Source organism: Vipera berus (assembly GCF_964194415.1).
Source record: "Vipera berus genome assembly, chromosome: Z".
Lineage (NCBI taxonomy): Eukaryota > Metazoa > Chordata > Lepidosauria > Squamata > Viperidae > Vipera > Vipera berus.
Window position 1 is genome coordinate 8,807,067 of NC_138205.1, and position 20,705 is coordinate 8,827,771.

General features: G+C 43.8%; 1 protein-coding gene across 1 annotated transcript in view; it reads left to right on the forward strand.

The window, feature by feature from the left end:
• The first annotated feature begins 5,996 nt into the window (after positions 1-5,996).
• LOC308677574 (mitochondrial fission 1 protein-like) overlaps positions 5,997-20,705 on the forward strand; it is a 34,377-nt gene continuing 19,668 nt past the window's right edge. Inside the window, exons 1-2 of the mRNA XM_081344109.1 lie at positions 5,997-6,093; positions 19,091-19,223. Coding sequence (XP_081200235.1) covers positions 6,049-6,093; positions 19,091-19,223 — 178 coding nt within the window. The 5' untranslated portion in view covers positions 5,997-6,048. The remainder of the gene's footprint in view (positions 6,094-19,090; positions 19,224-20,705) is intronic.

Below are 20,705 nucleotides of genomic sequence, written 5' to 3' on the forward strand. Positions count from 1 at the left end.
TATTCTATTCTATTCTATTCTATTCTATTCTATTCTATTCTATTCTATTCTATTCTATTCTATTCTATTCTATTCTATTCTAATCTATTCTACTGTAAAGGTAAAGGTAAAGGTAAACGTTCCCCCGCACATGTGTGCTAGTCGTTTCCAACTCTAGGGGCCGGTGCTCATCTCCGTTTCAAAGCCGAAGAGCCAGCGCTTGTCCGAGGAGAGTCTCCGTGGTCATGTGGCCAGCATGACTAGACGCCAAAGGCACACGGAACGTTGTTACCTTCCCACCGTAGCGGTCCCTATTTTTCTACTTGCATTTTTATGTGCTTTCAAACTGCTAGGTTGGCAGAAGCTGGGATGAGTAACGGACGCTCACTCTGCTACGAGGCACTCGGGATTCAACCTGCCAAACTGCCGACCTTCTGATCGACAAGCTCAGCGTCCTATTCTATTCTATTCTATTCTATTCTATTCTATTCTATTCTATTCTATTCTATTCTATTCTATTCTATTCTATTCTATTCTATTCTATTCTATTCTACAGGACCATCTGGTCACTTTTTTCTGTATTGTTCTCCCACCACTCTGTGTGTGTATGTGTGTTTCAATGCTCAATTACTTTAATTCCATCAAATAGCCTTTTTCACCCTTCTTCAAGCTATGAATCCCTTTCGCGTACCCCAGCCAAAGTCTTTGAAGCTTTCCTTTTCAAGCCTATGAGTTCAGATGCCCAAGATATTTCTTTTTTTTGCACCTTAAAAAAGTAAAACAATTCTCTTTTGCCAAAGCATTAAATCCCCTTTCCCCAAATTCCGCTTTTTGTGATCTCACTGGGAGGAGCAAGTAGCCCCACTTTGGACAGCACCTTCCCACAGTACAGGCAGTCCTTGACTTATGACCACGACTGAGCCCTAAACTTCTGCTGCTAAGTGAGACAGTTGTTAAGTGAATTTTGCCCCATTTTATGACATGGGCTTTCTTGCCACAGTTGTTAAGTGAATCACTGCAGTTCTTAAGTTAACCATTCAACATGGTTGTTCAAGTGAATGTGGTTTCCCCATTGACTTTGCTCTTTAGAAGATCACAAAAGTTGATCACATGACCCCAGGACGGTGGAGCCATCGTAAACATGGGTCAGTTGCCAAGCGTCTAGATTTTGATCATGTGACCATGGAGACGCCGCAACGGTCGTAAAAAAATGGTCATCAATCACTTTTTTCAGTGCTGTTGTAACTTTGAACTGATGTAAGTCGAGGACTAATGGGGAGGGGAGGAATGGACTGGTTGGTCGGATCATTTGGGAGGAATTCTGGCCTATGTATATGTCTCTCCCTAATTCTCCTTGCCTTTCACTCTGTTTTTTGCTACTTAAATATTTTCACGTTTACCTCTACTGACAGAGCAAGCCGGTACTATAACGCATGGGTGTCAAACTCGCCGCATCAAGTGACGTGTCGCGACCTATCACAACTTTTTTTGCATTGCTGGAGCTACGGTGGGTGTGTCCTCTGCGTGATGCAACCAGCCCACGGGCCAGCAGTCGACACTCCTGCTACACAGTACAAAATTAAAAAGTAGCACTGATGATGTTGCCTAGTTTGGTAATGAAACGTCTGCAAGAAAAGCACCAAGCTCACAGAGCAGCAAGAACCCCAAGGATTCAACCCTGAGCTACAAATACTCTCTTTTAGTCTTTAATAAACAAATATCAAGATACAAAGATATTTTTGGCTAGCTGTACGTATTGCTGCGTCTGCTTTTTTCCAATTAGGTTTAGTGATCGTTTGAAACTACAGTGCACTGAAAAAAGTGACTTAGGACTATTTTTCACCCTTACGGCTGTTGCAGCATCCCCATGGTCATGTGATCAAAATTCAGAGCCTTGGCAACTGGCATGTATTTAGGACCGTTGCGCTGTCCCAGGACCATGTGATCGTCGTTTGCAACCTTCCCAGCCAGCTTCTGACAAACAAAATCAATGGGGGAAGCCACACTCACTTAACAACCGAAAGATTCACTTAACAACTGCAATGATTCACTTAACAACTGTGGCAAGAAAGGTCGTAAAATGGAGCGAAACCCACTTAACAACTGTCTTGCTTAGCTACAGAAAATTTTGGGGTCAGTTGTGATTGTAAGTCCAGGACTACCTGTATAGGAAGTGACTGGAAGAACAATGGTGTAAATTAGACTGAAAATGACCTCACAACTAGAATTAAAACATTTCCCAGTATTTTGTCTCTCCCTTTTCTTAAGAATGGCTGGGGTGATGGTCACTACATTATTACACTGCTAATCCAAATTAAAATATATCTGAAAGGTGGCTGGCTACCTAGCCTCTGTTTGACCCCAAAACAATGAAGGGGAAATCACAAATTCCCTAGATAATTTGTTTATAGTTAGTTCCACCACCAAATTACTCATTGTTAGGAAGTTTTTCATGATGTTCATCCAGAATCATGCTTCTCTGAAACTGTCCCAGTTAAGTTTCTAAATCTTTTTTTTCAAAAAAAAAGAACAAGATGCAAGGGTCATATTATTCCAAGAGGGAGGGAATCACACGAAGTTAAATCAGACCAAGCAGAATTATTCCTACCTGAGGTTTGGAAACCAAATTCCACTTTTTAGAAGTCAAGACATATGGTTGACTCATATTCCACTTGTGATCCATAATGATCCCAAAATCCTTTTCACACGTTACATTTATTTATTTTATTTATTTTATTTTAATTCCATTTATATCCCGCCCTTCTCCGAAGACTCAGGGCGGCTTACAAGCTTTGATTCCTGTTTCCCATATACAGACAGTCCTCGTCTTATGACTACAACTGAGCCCCAAATTTTTGTTGCTAAGCGAGACGGTAAGTAAATTTTGCCCCATTTATGACCTTTTTTGCCACAATTGTTAAGTGAGTCACTTAAGTTGCTAAGTGAATTGTGTGGTTGTTAAGTGAATCTGGATTCCCACATTGCCTTTGCTTGTTAGAAGTCGGCTGAGAAGGTATAAATGCTGATCACATTATGCTGGGACAGTGCAACTGTCATAAATACATGCCAGTTGTCAAGAATCAAATTTTGATCATGTGACCGTGGAGATGTTGCAACAGTCTTAAGTGTGAAAACTTGTCATAAGTCAATTTTTCCAGTGCTGTCATAACTTAAAATGGTCACTAAACAAATGGTTGCAAATTGAGGACTGCCTGTAATAATAATAATTTAGTTGTAATCCAATAACCAGGTTGACAGATTGAACTATAGTTTTGTTTCACTGTGATTTATTGACTAAATAACAAATGGCTGTATTTGCATGCCATGTTAAGTCATAAACCACACTAAGCCATAAACCTTGCTAGTTATACAGGCTGAGAAATCTACAAGACAACACTATTAGGGATTGTCACAAAATAATGATGTCACAAAATAATGATGAAGTTGGGATATTTTTCAGAATAAAGGCCCAAACTAGAGAAAAAGAATAATAGGGATGCGAAACTAGGGTACCTTTCCTAGTTTACAGGAATCCAGATGCTCACTAGATGGCAACAATTAGTTTATATCTTCTCTTTGACGACATCTAGAGGTGATTTCATAGGCCAGATATGGTTGCCCTAGCCTAGCTAAAGCTAGACTAAGTTGAGAGGTTTTGGTCTTTAGCTTAGCTAGCTATTTACTCACATCTCAAATGCTGTCCTAGAAAGGAAGCGAAGCTGGAGAAGATAAATGCAGAAGACAAGCTAACTTCATTGGTCACAGACTATTTTTTTGAACTCAGTTTATAGAGTTCTATGGGATTTCTGCTGTTCTGTTCAGCTGTAGAAGGAACAGGAAAAAGCAAGTGCCATCCTTAGTAAGTAAAGCAAGATAAACTTCAGGGGCTGAATGGCCACTTTTAAATTTCTGTTGCTAAGCAAGGCAGTTAAATGAGCTTTGCCCCATTTTACGACCTTTCTTGCCACAGTTGTGAAGCAAATAACAGCAGTTGTTAAGTAACACGGTTTTTAAGCGAATCTGGTTTCCCTATTGACTTATTTATTTTATTTTATTTATTTTAATTCCATTTATATCCCGCTCTTCTCCGAAGACTCAGGGCGGCTTACAAGCTTAGCAGTAGCCTTCATTCTATGTATATGCCTGCTTATTAGGGCTTTCACACACACCCCCCAAGCGGCATTATTACAAAGTCAGCTTAATTGCCCCCAACAATCTGGGTCCTCATTTTACCTACCTCGGAAGGATGGAAGGCTGAGTCAACCTTGAGCCTGGTGGGACGCGAACCTGCAATAATTGCAGGCAGCTGGTGTTACTTAAGGAGGCATTAGCCCACTGCTCCACCAAGGCTCTTCTGACTTCTTTTGCGACCTTCTGACTTCTTGTCAGAAGGTCGCAAAAAGTGATCACATGACCCTGGAACACTGTAACCGTCATAAACATGAGTCAATTGCCAAGCATCTGAATTTTGATCACATGACCGTGAGATGCTGCAATGGTCTTATGAAAAATGGCTATCAACAACTTTTTCCTGTCCCATTGTAACTTTGAATGGTCACTATTTATTTATTTATTTGATTTATATACCGCCCTACTCCTAGAGGACTCAGGGCGGTGTACAGGGCAATAAAATAAGAATACATTAGATAAATAATTTTAAAACCCAAATCCATCAGGCCAGGCCGGCTTGTTCGAATAGATAAGTTTTTAGATCACGCCGGAAGGAGCGAAGGTCGGGGGGCCATCCGGAGTTCAGCTGGTAAGCGGTTCCAAAGGATTGGAGCACCCACCGAGAATGCTCTCCCCCTGGGGGTCACCAGCCGACATTCTCTGACCGGTGGCACCCTGAGGAGGCCCTCTCTGTAGGAACGTATAGGACGGAGGGACGATGACGCCGGCAGTAGGTGCTCCCGTAGGTAATCCGGACCCATGCCATGTAGGGCTTTGTATGTCATTACCAGCACCTTGAATTTCACTTGGAAGGTAACTGGAAGCCAGTGCAGCTCACGGAGCAGAGGTGTAATATGGGAGTATCGGGAGACCCCCAAAAGAACTCGTGCAGCTGCACTCTGTACCAGCTGAAGCTTCTGAGTGGTTCTCAAGGGCAGCCCTATGTAAAGAGCAAACTATTGTAAGTCAAGGACCACCTGTATTCTCTATTGCTGCAGGCTATTGCACTAGACCAGGGGTGTCAAACTGTCGGCCTGCAGGCCGGTTGCTTCATGCTGAGGCTGCGCCCACCCCAGCTCCGGCAATGCAACAAAAGTCATGCTACATCGCGACACGTGATGCGTCAAGTTTGACATCCGTACGCTAGACTGACAACTCTACAAATAATCCCCACGTCACACAGTAGGGCAATGTTTCTCAACCTCAGCAACTTTTAAGAAATGTGGAATTCCCTAGCCAGCATGCTTGGTAAACCATGGCTTATGGCTTAGTACAGTGTTTCTCAACCTTGGCCACTTGAAGAGGCGTAGACTACAACTCCCAGAATTCCCCAGCCAGTAATGCTGGGTGGGGAATTCTGGGAATTGAAGTCCAGGCCTTTTTAAGGTTGAGAACCATTAGTTTAGTTTAGTTAGTACATTACACAATCTCAAGCTATTATGGTTTATTCCCTAATTTGTGGCTTTGGGGGAATCCTGTCTCTACCTGTCCCATCCCATAATATGTGCTTCCATCTAGCCAGGCTGCCTTTCGCTCCTCTTTTGCCCACTCCCCAAACTGCGGGCGTAGACCCCCTTATTCCTTTCCTGAAGTTACGAATAGAAACTTTCCGAGCCGCAAGGGCTGATGGGAACTGAAGTCCTAAAGTAGGGAGACTGCCGAGCCATTCGCGGTCCGCTCTTGGCGTTGCCATAGCAGCAGAAAGCCATCTCTCTCCCGACTTCCGGTTTTTCCAACGGAAGGAGCCGCACGGACTTAGGCACGAGTGGCTGAAAATCCTGGAGGCCTGAATAGATGGCGCGAAGCAGTTACCATAGAGATGATGGTTCGAGAGTCTCTACGTAAAAGCAATGTAGGGTTTCCGCTTCCGTCTAGCGGCCGCTTCCGTGTTTGGGCGTGATGGAGTCGGTGCTGAGCGAGGTGGTGGCGTTGGAGGATCTAAAAGTGAGTAACACCTGCCTGTTTTTTGAACCAGCGTGGCTGAGGGAAGCCTCCAAGTTCAGGAGCAGTCTACCTTTAGTTGCTAAGACGGAAAACAAGGGAGTGAAAGGTTGAGTGTCCCCCTCCAGCCACTCCCTTCCGCGGGAAATTCTGGGCTTCGGATTCAGTAGGGCTATTTACATGGGATATCATACATGGACTAGCAATATATGGAGTAACATTTCTCCTACATGAGTAAAACACCATAAAATATAAATGTTAAAAGGATATATTTTCAAAAGTAATAATTGGGCTCGACTAGATGTCCTCATGGGCCTCTTAATTAAGTATGTCTCTGCTTAATCCTTATAAGGCTTTCAGATGTGCTTAATCATTATATTCCTTTCTATAGAACTTTTTTCCCTTCTTCTCCAGGCTTCTTTTCATTTATTTATTTATTTATTTATTTATTATATTTTTATACCGCCCTTCTCCCGAAGGACTCAGGGCGGTGTACAGGGTAATAAATACAGAAACAGGATACAAAAGTTAAAAACGATTAAATAAATGCCCAAGGTTAAAACAATAATTAAAACGTATTAAAACCCCAACCCTAACCCATCAGACCAGGTCAGATTGCTCGAATAAATACGTTTTTAGATCGCGCCGGAAGGAGCGAAGGTCGGGGGCCATCCGGAGCTCAACCGGCAAGTGGTTCCATAGGTCTGGCACGCCCACAGAGAACGCCTTCCCTTTCCCCTGTTCTTCAATTTACAGGTAGTCCTCGGCTTACAACAGTTCATTTAATGACCATTCATATTTACAGTGGCACGACAAAAAGTGACATGACCCAAATTTCACACAATAATAACCATTGCAGCATCCCCGTGGTTACATGATACAAATTCAGATGTTTGGCAACTGACTCATATTTATTATGGTTGCAGTGTCCTGAGGCCATGTGACCGCCCTTTGTGACCTTCTGGCAAGCAAAGTCAATGGACAAGCTAGACTTGCTAAACAACTGTGTTAGTAATTTAATAGCAGTGATTCACTTTACTACCCTGGCAAGAAAAGTCATAAAATGAAGCAAAATTCGCTTAACAACTGTCTCCCTTAGCAACTGAAATTTGGGGCTCAGTTGTGATTGTAAGTCGAGGACTACCTGTATTTTGCACTTTTATCATTTCTGTTTGCTTTGCAAAAAAACGGGATATACGGTATTCTGAGTTGCTGCACCTGTGCGATAAGTGAAGAGAAATCCAATGTGAATTGAGAGGAATAGAATAGAATAAAAACTTCATTGTCGCTTTAATTGTACACTAATCAGCATACATTAAAATGAAATTTCATTGCATTCAGCTCTCAAAAAAATACCATTATACATATAGTCACATACACAAACATATGACACAGAGAAACATCCCAGTCTAGTTTGAATATATACATGGTGAAAAAAAAGAATCTTGTGAATTTACGAGATGGATGGCATAAGGAACAAAGCTGTTACAGAATCTAGTCGTTCTGCTAGAAACCTCCTCCTAGAGGGGACAATAGAAACAGACCATGAAGTGTGTCCGATTTGTTAACAATGCTTTGAACTCTAAGCGCTTAGCGCTTATTTGCACTTTCCTGAATAACAGGAAGCGAGCAGGCCCAAAATCCTTTACAGCTTGCAGGAAGGGCAGGACAGACCTGCAAAGGCTTTCCTAGTGTTAAGCAATTTATTTATTTTACTTATTTATTGCATTTTTATCCCACCTTTATTTCTTTATAAGCAACTCAAGGCGGCAAACGTACAAAATACGAGCAACTTCTTCAGCAGAGGTCAGCCCCTAGCATTCCCTCAATCAGACCTGCTTTTTCCCCCCTGTAGCCTGGAGCTACAAAAGAATTATAAAAAAGAAAAACGCATATTAAATGTGAATGGAGACGGTCAAGGGACTTTTCTGACAACTGATACACATACATTATTGGAACTAAGCACATTGCTCTGATGGTTGAGATTACACCATAATATGTATGCTCTAGGGACGTGGTGGCTCAGTGGGTTAGGACGCTGAGCTTGTCGATCAGAAGGTCGGCAGTTTGGCGGGTCAAATCCCGAGAGACACGTAACAGAGTGAGCGCCTGTTACTCGTCCCAGCTTCTGCCAACCTAGCAGCTCGAAAGCACGTAAAAATGCAAGTAGAAAAATAGGGAGCACTACGGTGGGAAGCTAACAGCGTTCTGTGCGCCTGTGGTGTCTAGTCATGCCGGCCACATGACCACGGAGACGTCCTCGGACAAGCGCTGGCTCTTCGGCTTTGAAACGGAGATGAGCACCGGCCCCTAGAGTTGGAAACGACTAGCACGCATGTGCGGGGGAACCTTTACCTTTACCTAGTGCAGTCAAAAGCTGTGTCATTTAATAGTGCTCAAAAGACAGTGGAAATTCACCGAAATTCCTTCCTGTGAGGTTTGGGGTGTTCCTTATCAACTAAATCAAAGTTATTGATAAGAGAAGTATAGATCAATTGGTTTGGTTTGGGGTTTTTTGCCACTTTATTCTTTAACTGAATAGAAAGAAATTAACCCTGATTACAGGCTAAACTGGGAGTTTCATTTGCTTAGCTAACGTTCTTCAACTGCTTAGTTTTTCAGAGCCTGGTTTTAAATTACTCTATTCATCCATGTTTATAGTCTAATATTAGCTTTATACTTGCTCATAGCTGCTGCTACAGAGTAGGTCAATAGTGCATAGTGGAAAAAGCTTTACCTGCTGAATTTGATCAGAATGACAGTGAGAATTTGGATTTTTTAAAAGAGAATTTTAATTTTTTTAAGCAGAACAGCAAGATACTGACACTCCAAAAGAATCCTGAATGCTAAATGTTAAAAGCCTGAATGTTACAATTTGTTATAAAAAAAAAGTGGGAGGCGAGACAGTTCCATTAGGGGGCAGCCAATTATTTGGATGACCTCTACTGTATTTACAATATAAGCATAACTGTAGCTCAGTATATACAGCAGTATATACAGCAGTATATACAGTATATACAGCAGTATATACAGCTTTAGCTTATTTTTCAGGAGAGTTTCTTCCGGTTAATTACCTCACTACAGTCTAAGAAATGGGACAGATGTTTGCAGTCATTGCATCTGTGAACTCAGGTGTATACGTCTTGGTGCCTTCCAAGTGTTTTGTATTTTATTTACTCATGAGATTTACATCCCAGCTTTCCTCCATGATCTCAAGATGGTTTACATAGTCTTTGTTCCTCTAAATTTTCCCAACAACAGCCCTGCGATCTAGGTTGGGCTGGGAGAAAGTAACAGACTCAGAGTCACCCACTAAGTTGTCATGACAGAGTTTTCCTGAGTTTGAACCTGAGTCGCGAGTGCCAGTCCAAAATCTTACCTACTGCCTCTATAGTTGAGGTCTTACAGCTCCAGCTATTTGGCAAATTGAGAGCCATTTTTGTCTAGTGATTAAGATACCAGGCTAGAAACCAGGAGACTGTGAGTTCTAGTCCCACCTTTGGCGCGAATGCTGGCTGGGCGATTTGGGGCCAATCACCAGGCGACTGTGAGTTCTAGTCCTGCCTTAGGCATGAAATCCAGCTGGGTGATTTTGGGCCAATCACACTCTCTCAGCCCAAAACACCTCACAGAGTAGTTGCTGTGAGAAAAATAGGAGGAACAAGTAGTATTATATATGTTTGCCACCTTGCGTTAAAGTAAAATAGTAAAGGTGGGATAAAAAAAAACCCTTATAAATTATTGTGGCACCTGTCCAGAACACCTGCAGGTTATTTCTCCTAAATTTGTTTTGGTACTGTGTATTACACTTATATTACATATTTATGGTAAATTTGCTCAGTAGTACAATATTAACTAACTCAACAGTAGGCTGCTACTGGGGGATTTAACTTGGTTTTCCGGCAGATCTGGGCCAGGAAGTTGAAAAACAATCTTGAGAAAAAGCCATGGAAAATCAAGAAAACCACAGAGACGCGCACATCAAGTCCATGAACTAGGAAATGAACTCATTTTAAAAGAGAATGCCGTTTTTTATGAGAAGGGCTGGATGTGCCGTTGCTTTTGGATCTCCAAGTACAATATTGTATAGTCCCAGAGATAGCTGCCTGCCAATTTTTTTTTTATATATATAGGACGTCCCACGGGCTTCTTTCTGTCCAAGAGGCAATGTACTGTTAAGGTTTATTTTGGCTTCACTTAGCGTTTTCCGACCTTGAAGTGATGGTGTTGCAATGATAATAGTGTTTAGACAGGTTCCCATTTCCATAAAAACACACACACACACACACACACACAACCAAACAGCATGAAAGGGATGCTTTAGGGCAAAGGACATTTTGAGTGGGTATTTTTAGCAAACACGGGTTTTCAAGCAGGCTGGGGAGACGTCACACCTGATCTTTGGCCATCCCAGCGATCTCTCCACTGGAGATCACCATGTTCTCCTCAACCCGGTCAAAGCTCTGCCTGAGGGCTTTTAAAACTCACTTCTGAGACCTTTTATCGAAAGGAATGTAGCTGACCATTTCTTCCCACGGTTGAGGTCAAAAAGATCTTACGTGCAGAGGGGGTGAAAAATCCCTTCCATTCTTCTTTATGGGGGCAGCTGTCATCTGCTTGGGCTTGCAGTTGTGGCCCTGACCACCTCAGACAAAAGAAACAAAAAAAATCATTGTTTTGTGCCTGACAACACAGTCACGCACACTGTGGTCCCTGTGTTCCTTTGTCTCTGCAGTTCTCCCATAATGCTTCATAAGAGATCCTGTTGGATCTCTTTCCCCCCACCCCTTGTCAGTATTGAGTCTTTGATGGCCAGAATCAGTGCAGTGAAATAGCAGCACCCTCAAGGGAATTGTTGTGTTACCTGATTTTTCAAACCTGGATATGTGCTGTTCTGCATTAATTGAAAATATTTGCAGCTCAGCCTTCATTTTAGAAAGATAATAAATTTCCAGCCCTGTTCTACCGCAAGAAATAGTTTCTTTTATCTTCAAGGTGATCCTCGACATACAATCATTCGTTTAGCGACCATTTGATGTTGCCACAGAGCTGAAAAAAAGTGATCTAGGACCATTTTTCACAGTTAAAACCATTGCAGCATCTCCCATCATCGTGTGATCAAAATCCTGATACTTGGCAACTGGCATGTTTTTAGGACAGTCGCAGTGTTCCTAGGGTCACGTGATCCCCTTTTGCGACCTCCTGACAAGGAAAGTCAATAGGGAAACCAGATGCACTTAACAACTGTGTTACTAACTTTAACAAGCGCACCGGCTCACCTAACGACGGTTGCAAGAAAGGTCGTAAAATGAGGCAAAACTCATTTAACAGCTGTCCTGCTTAGCAACGGAAATTTGGGCCACCTCTGCTTAAGATGGAGTGGAGAAAGAGGGGAAGTTTGCAAAACACGGATTTCTCCCCCCAGTTAGAGAAGTATGTCCATGGAGACTCTCAGTCATCCAGGTCCTGGTTGTCCCAAAGGTGCTTTTTTCAAGAGGCAACTGGACTTTCTTGTTTTTCTTTGAAGACCTTTCGCTTCTCACCCAAGAAGCTTCTTCGACTCTGACCAAATGGTGGGGAATGGAAGGATTTATACTCCTTGCAGACAGCTGGTCATTTGCATTCTTTTAGAGAGTCATTGAGGCCACTTGGAGGTTTATCTGTGTCCTCAGGGTCACCTGAGCGGTGCAAATGGGCGTGAAGCCTCCTTGGCTCTGTGACCTTTTCTGCCCTGTGTCCCTTCACAGGTGCAGGCTGTTGGGGATGAGTCTGTGCGCCTGGCTCCAACACCCATTTGCACTACTCAGGTGACCCTGACGACACAGATAAACCCCCGAGTGCCTCAACGACTCTAAAAGAATGCAAATGACCAGCTGTCTGCAGAGGAATGTAAATCCTTCCATTCCCCATCATCCAGTCAGAGCTGAAGAAGCTTCTTGGATGAGAAGCGAAACATCTCCAAAGAAAAACAGGAAAGTCTAGTTGCCTCTTGAAGAAGCACATTTGGGACCAGTTACAGAAGTTATGCGGTGGCTCAGTGGGTTAGGATGCTGAGCTTGTCTAGCAGAAGTGGACAGTTTGGCGGGTCGAATCCCGAGTGCCGCGTCGTAACAGAGTGAGCGCCTGTTACTCGTCCCAGCTTCTGCCAACCTAGCAGATTGAAAGCACATAAAAATGCAAGTAGAAAAATAGGGACCACTATGGTGGGAAGGTAACAGCGTTCCGTGCGCCTTTGGCGTCTAGTCATGCCGGCCCCATGACCACGGAGACGTCCTCGGACAAACGCTGGCTCTTCGGCTTTGAAACGGAGATGAGCACCGGCCCCTAGAGTCGGAAACGACTAGCACGCATGTGCGGGGGAACCTTTACCTTACAGAAGGTGACCAACGTGATTGGGAGAGGATGTTGCATTTAGCCTTTATTTTTCATGCTGGTACCTTGTGTCCAAAGTTGATGTGTTTTCTTCTCCTCATGAAACTCAAAAGACTTTGGCCACCTAATGAGAAGGAAGGACTCACTGGAGAAGAGCCTAATGCTGGGAAAGATTGAGGGCAATAGAAGAAGGGGACGACAGAGAATGAGGTGGATGGATGGAGTCACTGAAGCAGTAGGTGTGAGCTTAAATGGACTCCGGAAGATGGTAGAGGACAGGAAGGCCTGGAGGAACGTTGTCCATAGGGTCGCGAGGGGTCGGACATGACTTTGCAACTAACAACAACTTCTCATAGTTAATTTGCAGGAGGACCCCATTTTGAACCTTATGTCAAAGGAAAAAAAACAGAGTTTAAAGCCATGCTATCAGCTTTGCAGCTTCAGCCTTCTCTGTGTACAGGTTGTCCTCGACTTACAACAGTTCATTTAGTGACTTTTCAAAGTTACAAGGGCACTGAAAAAAGTGACTTACGACTGTGTTTTTCACTTATGACCCTTGCGTCTCTCCCCATAGTCACATGATCAAAATCCAGACGCTTGGCAACTGACTCATATATACGACGGTTGCAGTGTCTCCGGGGGGGTCACGTGATCGATCCCCTTTTGCGGCCTTCTGAGAAGCAAAGTCAATGGGGAAGCCTGAATCGTTTTAACAACCCTGCTACTAACCGAACCACTGCAGTGATTCACTTAACAACTCGGGCAAGAAAAGTCATAAAGTGGGGCAAAGTTCACTTAAATGCCTCACTTAACAACAGACATTCTGGGCTCACTTGTGATCGTAAGTCGAAGACTACCTGTATTACTTTGGAGCTCTTGGGCTCTGAGCCAGCCTTGAGAATTGCACAGGGTGCTAAATTGCAAATCATTGAGAATTGGACAGCATGGTCAAACATGGAGGTGAGAAATTGTGATTAGCTGGAAGAATCTCCAAAGCTATTTGCTGGCTGTGAAGAATTGCCCTCCCTCACAGAGAGAGGGGACCACTTTCATTCATTCATTCATTCATTCATTCATTCATTCATTCATTCATTCATTCATTCATTGCCTTGGTGGAGCAGTGGGCTAATGCCTCCTTAAGTAACACCAGCTGCCTGCAATTAGTGCAGGTTCGCATCCCACCAGGCTCAAGGTTGACTCAGCCTTCCGTCCTTCCGAGGTAGGTAAAATGAGGACCCAGATTGTTGGGGGCAATTAAGCTGACTTTGTAATAATGCCGCTTGGGGTGTGTGTGTGAAAGCCCTAATAAGCAGGCATATACATAGAATGAAGGCTACTGCTAAGCTTGTAAGCCGCCCTGAGTCTTCGGAGAAGGGCGGGATATAAATGGAATTAAAATAAAATAAAAAAAAATTCATTCCAAAAAAATATTTTCATTCTGAATGGAAAATTGAAAAATGAGGAAATTGCAGCTTTTTTCTTCCCCAGTAGAGGGCGCAAAGACCCTGAGATTATCCTGCATGGGCTCCATGCTTTTAAAGGGGGGTGGGGTGGGGGTTGGGCAGCTGTCATGCTATGTTTTTCACCTGGTCCAGAAAGACAACAAGAAGGTTTTTATTGGTAGAAAAAAAAAGAATCTCTGTTCATATTTTCTATTCCTTTGGGGGCGGAGGGGCGGGTTTGTCCCCTCTGCCCTGCACTTTTTATCTTTCACCAAATCTTTTTGTTACAACTGCACTGGAAAAAAGTAACTTATGACCATTTCTCACACTTATGAACCGTTGCAGTATCCTCGTGGTCACATGAACAAAATTCAGGCACCTGGCAACTGATTCATACTTATGATAATTGCAGTATCTCGGAGTCAGGCGATCGCCGTTTGTGACCTTCCCAGTTGTCTTTTGGCAAGCAAAAAAAAAAAAATCAATGGGAGAAATCAGAATTCCTTAATCACCCCATGTCTATGGAGATACCCAGTCATCCAGACCGTGGTTCTCCCAAAGATATTTTTTTTTCCAAAGGCAGCGGGACTTTCTTTTTCCTAACAAAGGAAAAAAAAACGTTGCCTTTTGAGAAAAGCATCTTAACAACTGCATGATTCACTTAGCAACTACGGCGTTTTGCTTAACGACCCCGTGGCAAGAAAGGTCGTACAATAGGGCGCAACGCAACAGCTGCCTTGCTTAGCAGTGGGAAGGTTGGGCTTAGCTGGGGACATAACTCAAGGACTACCTGTATAGGCAGAAATTCAGTGGGCCACATTTTAGCACAGCTTGGGTCTCTCGCCGGGAAGGCCTGTCCAGTTGAACCCGCTGTTCAAAAGAGAATCCTTTGTTCTGAGTTGTCCCAAACATGCTTTTTTTAGGAGCCAACTGGACTTTCTTTTTTTAATTTTTTATTTATTTATTTACTAAATTATTATTATTTATTAAATTATTAAATTATTATTATTTATTAAATTATTATTTAAAACATTGGACACGGTACAAACGGACTGACATACCTTCTTGTCTACAATATTCATATATGTATATGTACACATAAAATACACTTAAGATACAAATCAATTATATATAATACAGTACTTAGAACAATCAGCCAATCTATAAATTCTAATAGAGACCTTCCTTTTGTTCCCGCCAAAGATAAAATTTATTCCAAATTTTGTAGTAACCTGATTGGTCTTTATTTTTGATTTCCAAAGTTAATTTATCCATTTCTGAGCATTCCCAAATTTCCCTTATTACCTCGTTTTCTACTGGGATTTCACTCCTTTTCCAATTCTGGGCAAATGACATTCTTGCTGCTGTAATAATGTGAATCATCAGATACAACTCGTCTTTAGGGTATTTCTCTTTTGTTATGCCCAATAAGAAAAATTCTGGACTGAACTCAACTTCTTGTCTTAATATTTCTTTTAGCCATGCCCAAATCATTTGCCAAAATCTTTGTGACTTGCTACAGGACCACCACATATGAAAATATGTACCTAATTCTTCGGAGCATTTCCAACATTTGGGAGATACTGCAACTGGACTTTCTTGTTTTTCTTTGAAGACGTTTCGCTTCTCATCCAAGAAGTTTTTTCAGCACTGACTAGATCAGTGATGGCGAACCTTTGAGAGACTGTGCGCCCAAACTGCATCCCAAAACCCACTTATGTATCATCGGGTGCCGGGTGGGCGTGGCCCATTGGGTGGGCGTGGCTGCGGTGGTAATGGCAGAGTGGGTGGGACTAAAAAGTTCAATCAATCAATCCCAACTTTGCGAGATCTTTTTTTTTTTACCACAAGAAGTTGAAATTGATTGATTGGACCTTTTTTTTTCCTTGCACACGGCGGCGGAGGCCTAAAGCGAAAAGGTTTTATAAAACCCAGCTGAAGGCCTAGGACTGGGGCGACGGCGTGCGTGCCCACAGAAAGGGCTCTGCGTGCCGCCTGTGGCACGCGTGCCATAGGTTTGCCACATGGGACTAGATGGTGGGGAGTGGAAGGGTTTGGAAGGATTTAGCACCACTCAGTCAGCTTCTGCCAACCTAGCAGTTCGAAAGCACATAAAAATGCAAGTAGAAAAATAGGGACCACTACGGTGGGAAGGTAACAGCGTTCCGTGCACCTTTGGCGTCTAGTCATGCCGGCCACATGACCACGGAGACATCCTCGGACAAGCGCTGGCTCTTCGGCTTTGAAACGGAGATGAGCACCGGCCCCTGGAGTCGGAAACGACTAACATGCATGTGCGGGGGAACCTTTACCTTTACCTTACCACCACTCAGTCAGAGCTGTAAAAACTACTTAGATGAGAAGCGAAACTGTAAAAACTACTTGGATGAGAAGCAAAACGTCTTCAAAGGAAAATCAAAGAAGTCCAGTTGCCTCCTGAAAAAGCACCTTTGGGACAACGAGGACCTGGATGGCTGAGAATCTCCATAGAGTTGTTCTGAGTGGAGAACCCCACATTGTAAACATACAATAGTGCCAGCTGGCATATCTTGGGGAAACTTGCCGTTGGATGACAGTGCCAAAGAATTTATCTCTGTTCATCTTGCTTGATCTTCATGATAAACGAGGATTAATGCAGGCAGTCTTCACCTTCACCAACAGTTCATTTAGTGAAATGTTTTAAGCTGCAACGGCACTGAAAAAAAACAACTTATGCCTATTTGTCACACTTACGATTGTTTTCAGCATCCCCACGGTCACATGGTTTACCTTCGGACGCTTGACAACCTGACTCACATTTATGACGGTTGAGGTGTCCCGTGGGTCGTGTGATCCCGTTTTGCGACCTTCTGACAAGCAAAGTCAGCCAGATTCACTTCACAACCGTGTTACTAATTTCAGAACTGCAGTCATTCACTTAACAGATGGGGCAAGAAAAGTCGTAAGATGGGGCAAAACTCACTTAACAAATTTCTCACTTAGCAACATAAATTCTGGGCTCAATTGTGGTCGTAGGTTGAGGATTATCTGTGTCTAGGGATGAGTGACGGGCTAGCAGACATTCTTGCAAACGCCATAGTTTACATGAGAAGCGATGCTATCCCCCCAAAATAAGATTTGCTGTACCAGATAGTCCTCGACTTACGATCACAATTGAGCCAAAAACTTCTGTTGCTGAATGAGACATTTGTTAAGTGAGTTTCGCCCCGTTTCACGATCTTGCCTGCCACAGTTGTTAAGTGAATCACTGGAGCTAGTCACACGGTTGTTAAGTGAAGCTGGCTTCCCCATTGACTTTGCTGGTCAGGAGGCCACAAAATGTGATCACGTGACCCTGGAACACTGCAGCCGTCATAAATAGGAGTCACTTAGCAAGGGTCTGAATTTTGATCATGTGACCATGTGGGGATCCTGCAACTGTCTTGTGAGAAGCAGTCATAAATCACTTTTGTCATTCCCGTTGCAGCTTTAAATTGGTCACTAGACCAGGGCTTTTCAACTAGTGGTACGGGTACCACCTGTGGTACATTGGCACCTGGCAGGTGGTATGCAACCAGCCTAGAAAAGTGGTAGCGGGGGAGGGGAATGAGCTGAACCGGTGGCAGCACCGCGCAAGCCTGAGCGAGAGACGGCTGGAGCTGCAGGGCTGTCAGGGCTCAGCGGAAGTGCCAGGATCAGCGCCAGGCTCCAGCTGGAGCTTGGTGCTAATCCTGCCGCTTCTGAGCCCAGGAGAAGCGCCGATCAGCTGGAATGTTGCAGCATCTCCAGGGTCTTGTGATTTACATTCAGATGCTTGGCAACTGATTCCTATTTATGACGGTCACAGTGTCCCAGGGTCATGTGAAGTGACCAAAACCTGCTGCAACCACCCAGCAGATGGGGAGGGTGAATAAAAACCAAACACCCCCCACCCCACCCCACCCCTACTGCCAATCCTCAACAGAAATGCTCAGAACAATGAAAACCTCGGACAGGAGGAAGAGCACCGCCGGGCAGGGCAGGCAGGTGTCTTGCTCGGCTGTAGCTTGGGGGGCACTTTTTTAGTGCCATTGTAACTTCGAACAGTCACTAAGTGAACTGTTGTAAGTGGAGGACTACCTGTACTTCATCACTTTTTTCCTTTGGGGTGGGGTCATCAAGTTTTTGACACCTTGCTAGGCAACTGGTGTTACTCGGATGTGGCCATATCCCAAAAGTGGTACAATAGGTGAAAAAGGTCGAAAAGCCCTGCACTAGATGAATGCTTGTAAATTGAGCCTTACCTCTATACCAGGGGTAGGCAACCTTGGCTCTTTTATGACTCACGGACTTCAATTCCCAGAATTCCTCAGCCAGCATAGCATAGCTGGCTCAGGAATTCTGGGAGTTGAAGCCCATGAGTCATAAAAGAGCCAAGGTTGCCTTCCCCTGCTCTATACCATAGATAAAATAAGACTGATTTTTTTTTCCCCAGTTCGTTTATCACCCACCCTTTTGGTAAATGATTTAATTCTCACCCAGCTGGAAAACGCAAATTAAACAGAGATTAATTGCTAGTCTTATTTCTAGTAGTACAGCCTTTCCTAGCATGGTAGTTTCTTTTGGGCTGGCCAACACTGAAGATTTATTTATTTTTTATTTTATTTTAATTCCATTTATATCCCGCCCTTCTCCGAAGACTCAGGGCGGCTTACAAGCTTAGCAGTAGCCTTCATTCTATGTATATGCCTGCTTATTAGGGCTTTCACACACACCCCAAGCGGCATTATTACAAAGTCAGCTTAATTGCCCCCAACAATCTGGGTCCTCATTTTACCTACCTCGGAAGGATGGAAGGCTGAGTCAACCTTGAGCCTGGTGGGATGCGAACCTGCACTAATTGCAGGCAGCTGGTGTTACTTAAGGAGGCATTAGCCCACTGCTCCACCAAGGCTGATGGGTTCACTTAGCAAGTCACAGCTCGAAGGGATCGTGGTGCAGAAGGCGCTCGTTCAAGGCAAGGAGAGAGATCTTGCTAGAAACTCGCTGTAATGAGGACAGTAGACCAATTGTATAAAGAATGTAAGGAAACCTACGTGTGTGTGTGTGTGTGTGTGTGTGTGTAATAGATGATTTGGGGGGCAACGATGGGCACTGGCAATTGGGAGTTTTGAGGGTGGGCTTCCTTGCCACCCGTCCATCTAGCCTTTCTCTTTTCTGTTCTCCAGAGATTCGAGAAGAAGTTCAATTCTGAGCAAAGCGCAGGCAGCATCTCCAAAGGAACACAGTTCGAGTATGCTTGGTGCCTGGTCCGCAGCAAATACAATGAGGACATCAAAAAGGGCATTGTACTTTTGGAAGGTAAGCCTTAGGCCAGCTGCAACGTGGCACCCTTGATCTCCCGTACGGAACCCTTTTCTTAAGCATAAATCCCCGTATTTCCTTTCATAATGTGAATGTTGTCTTTCACCTGTTAGGCCTTAGAGACACGGCAGAGGATTGAAAGGGAATAGGGCAATTATGGGGGAAAAATGTACAGTACAGACATTCTATAGGGACGCGGTGGCTCAGTGGGTTAGGACGCTGAGCTTGTCGATCAGAAGGTTGGCAGTTTGGCGGGTCGAATCCCGAGTGCCGCGTAACAGAGTGAGCGCCTGTTACTCGTCCCAGCTTCTGCCAACCTAGCAGTTCGAAAGCACCTAAAAATGCAAGTAGAAAAATAGGGACCACTCCGGTGGGAAGGTAACAGCGTTCCGTGCGCCTTTGGCGTATAGTCATGCCGGCCACATGACCACGGAGACGTCCTCGGACAAGCGCTGGCTCTTTGGCTTTGAAACGGAGATGAGCACCGGCCCCTAGAGTCGGAAACGACTAGCACGCATGTGCGAGGGAACCTTTACCTTTACCTTTACAGACATTCTTACTAATCTTTCAAACATGACACACTACATTGCAGTGGTAGGAAGCTTTAAGAGCTTTTTCCACTCTCCAGCCGAACTGACCATGTTAATTTGGGGAGTTATACAAGTGGTCCTTGACTTACAGCAGTTCCTTTAAGCCTTGGCATGTTCCTAGTCCTCAATGATCTCCTCTCTGTCTGGTGGGACTGGCCTCTGAACCTATTTGCTGTATGTATAGTGATTATCCTTATACAAGTAGTCCTTGGCCTACGACAGTTCATTTAGAGACCGTTTGAAGTTACAACGGCACTGGAAAAAGTGACTTATGACCATTTTGCACACTTATGACCACTTATGCAGCATCCCCCTGATCACGTGATTTACATCCGGATGCTTGACAAACCGACTCACATTTATGACAGTTGCCGTGTCCCAGAATCTTGTGATCCTTTTTTGCGAACTTCTGACAAGCAAACTCAGTGGGGAATCCAGATTCACTCAACAACCATGATTTAAGAAGTGCAGTGATTCACTTAGCAAATGGGGTGAAAAAAGTCGTTAAATGGGGCAAAACTCACTTAACCACTGCAGTGATTCATTTAACAACTTGGGCAAGAAGGGTCACAAAAGTGGGGCAAAATTCACTTAAACGCCTCACTTAGCAACATAAATTTTGGGCTCAGTTGTGGTCGTAAGTTGAGGACTACTTGTACACTCCTCCACCAAACTGCCTCTTGCCTCTTTTAGAAACCGGGGCCAAAAATTATTGTAGAAAAAGATTCTACTCTGGTAGAAACATCCAATTTGTGAAGAATATATTCGAAAAATAATAATAATAAAAAATTCGGGGGGAAAAAAGAAACATCCAATTTGTGAAGAATATAGTTTCTTAACCTGATACGTTTCAAGCAAGGTCCTATTTCAGAAGAAATATCAATGTTTG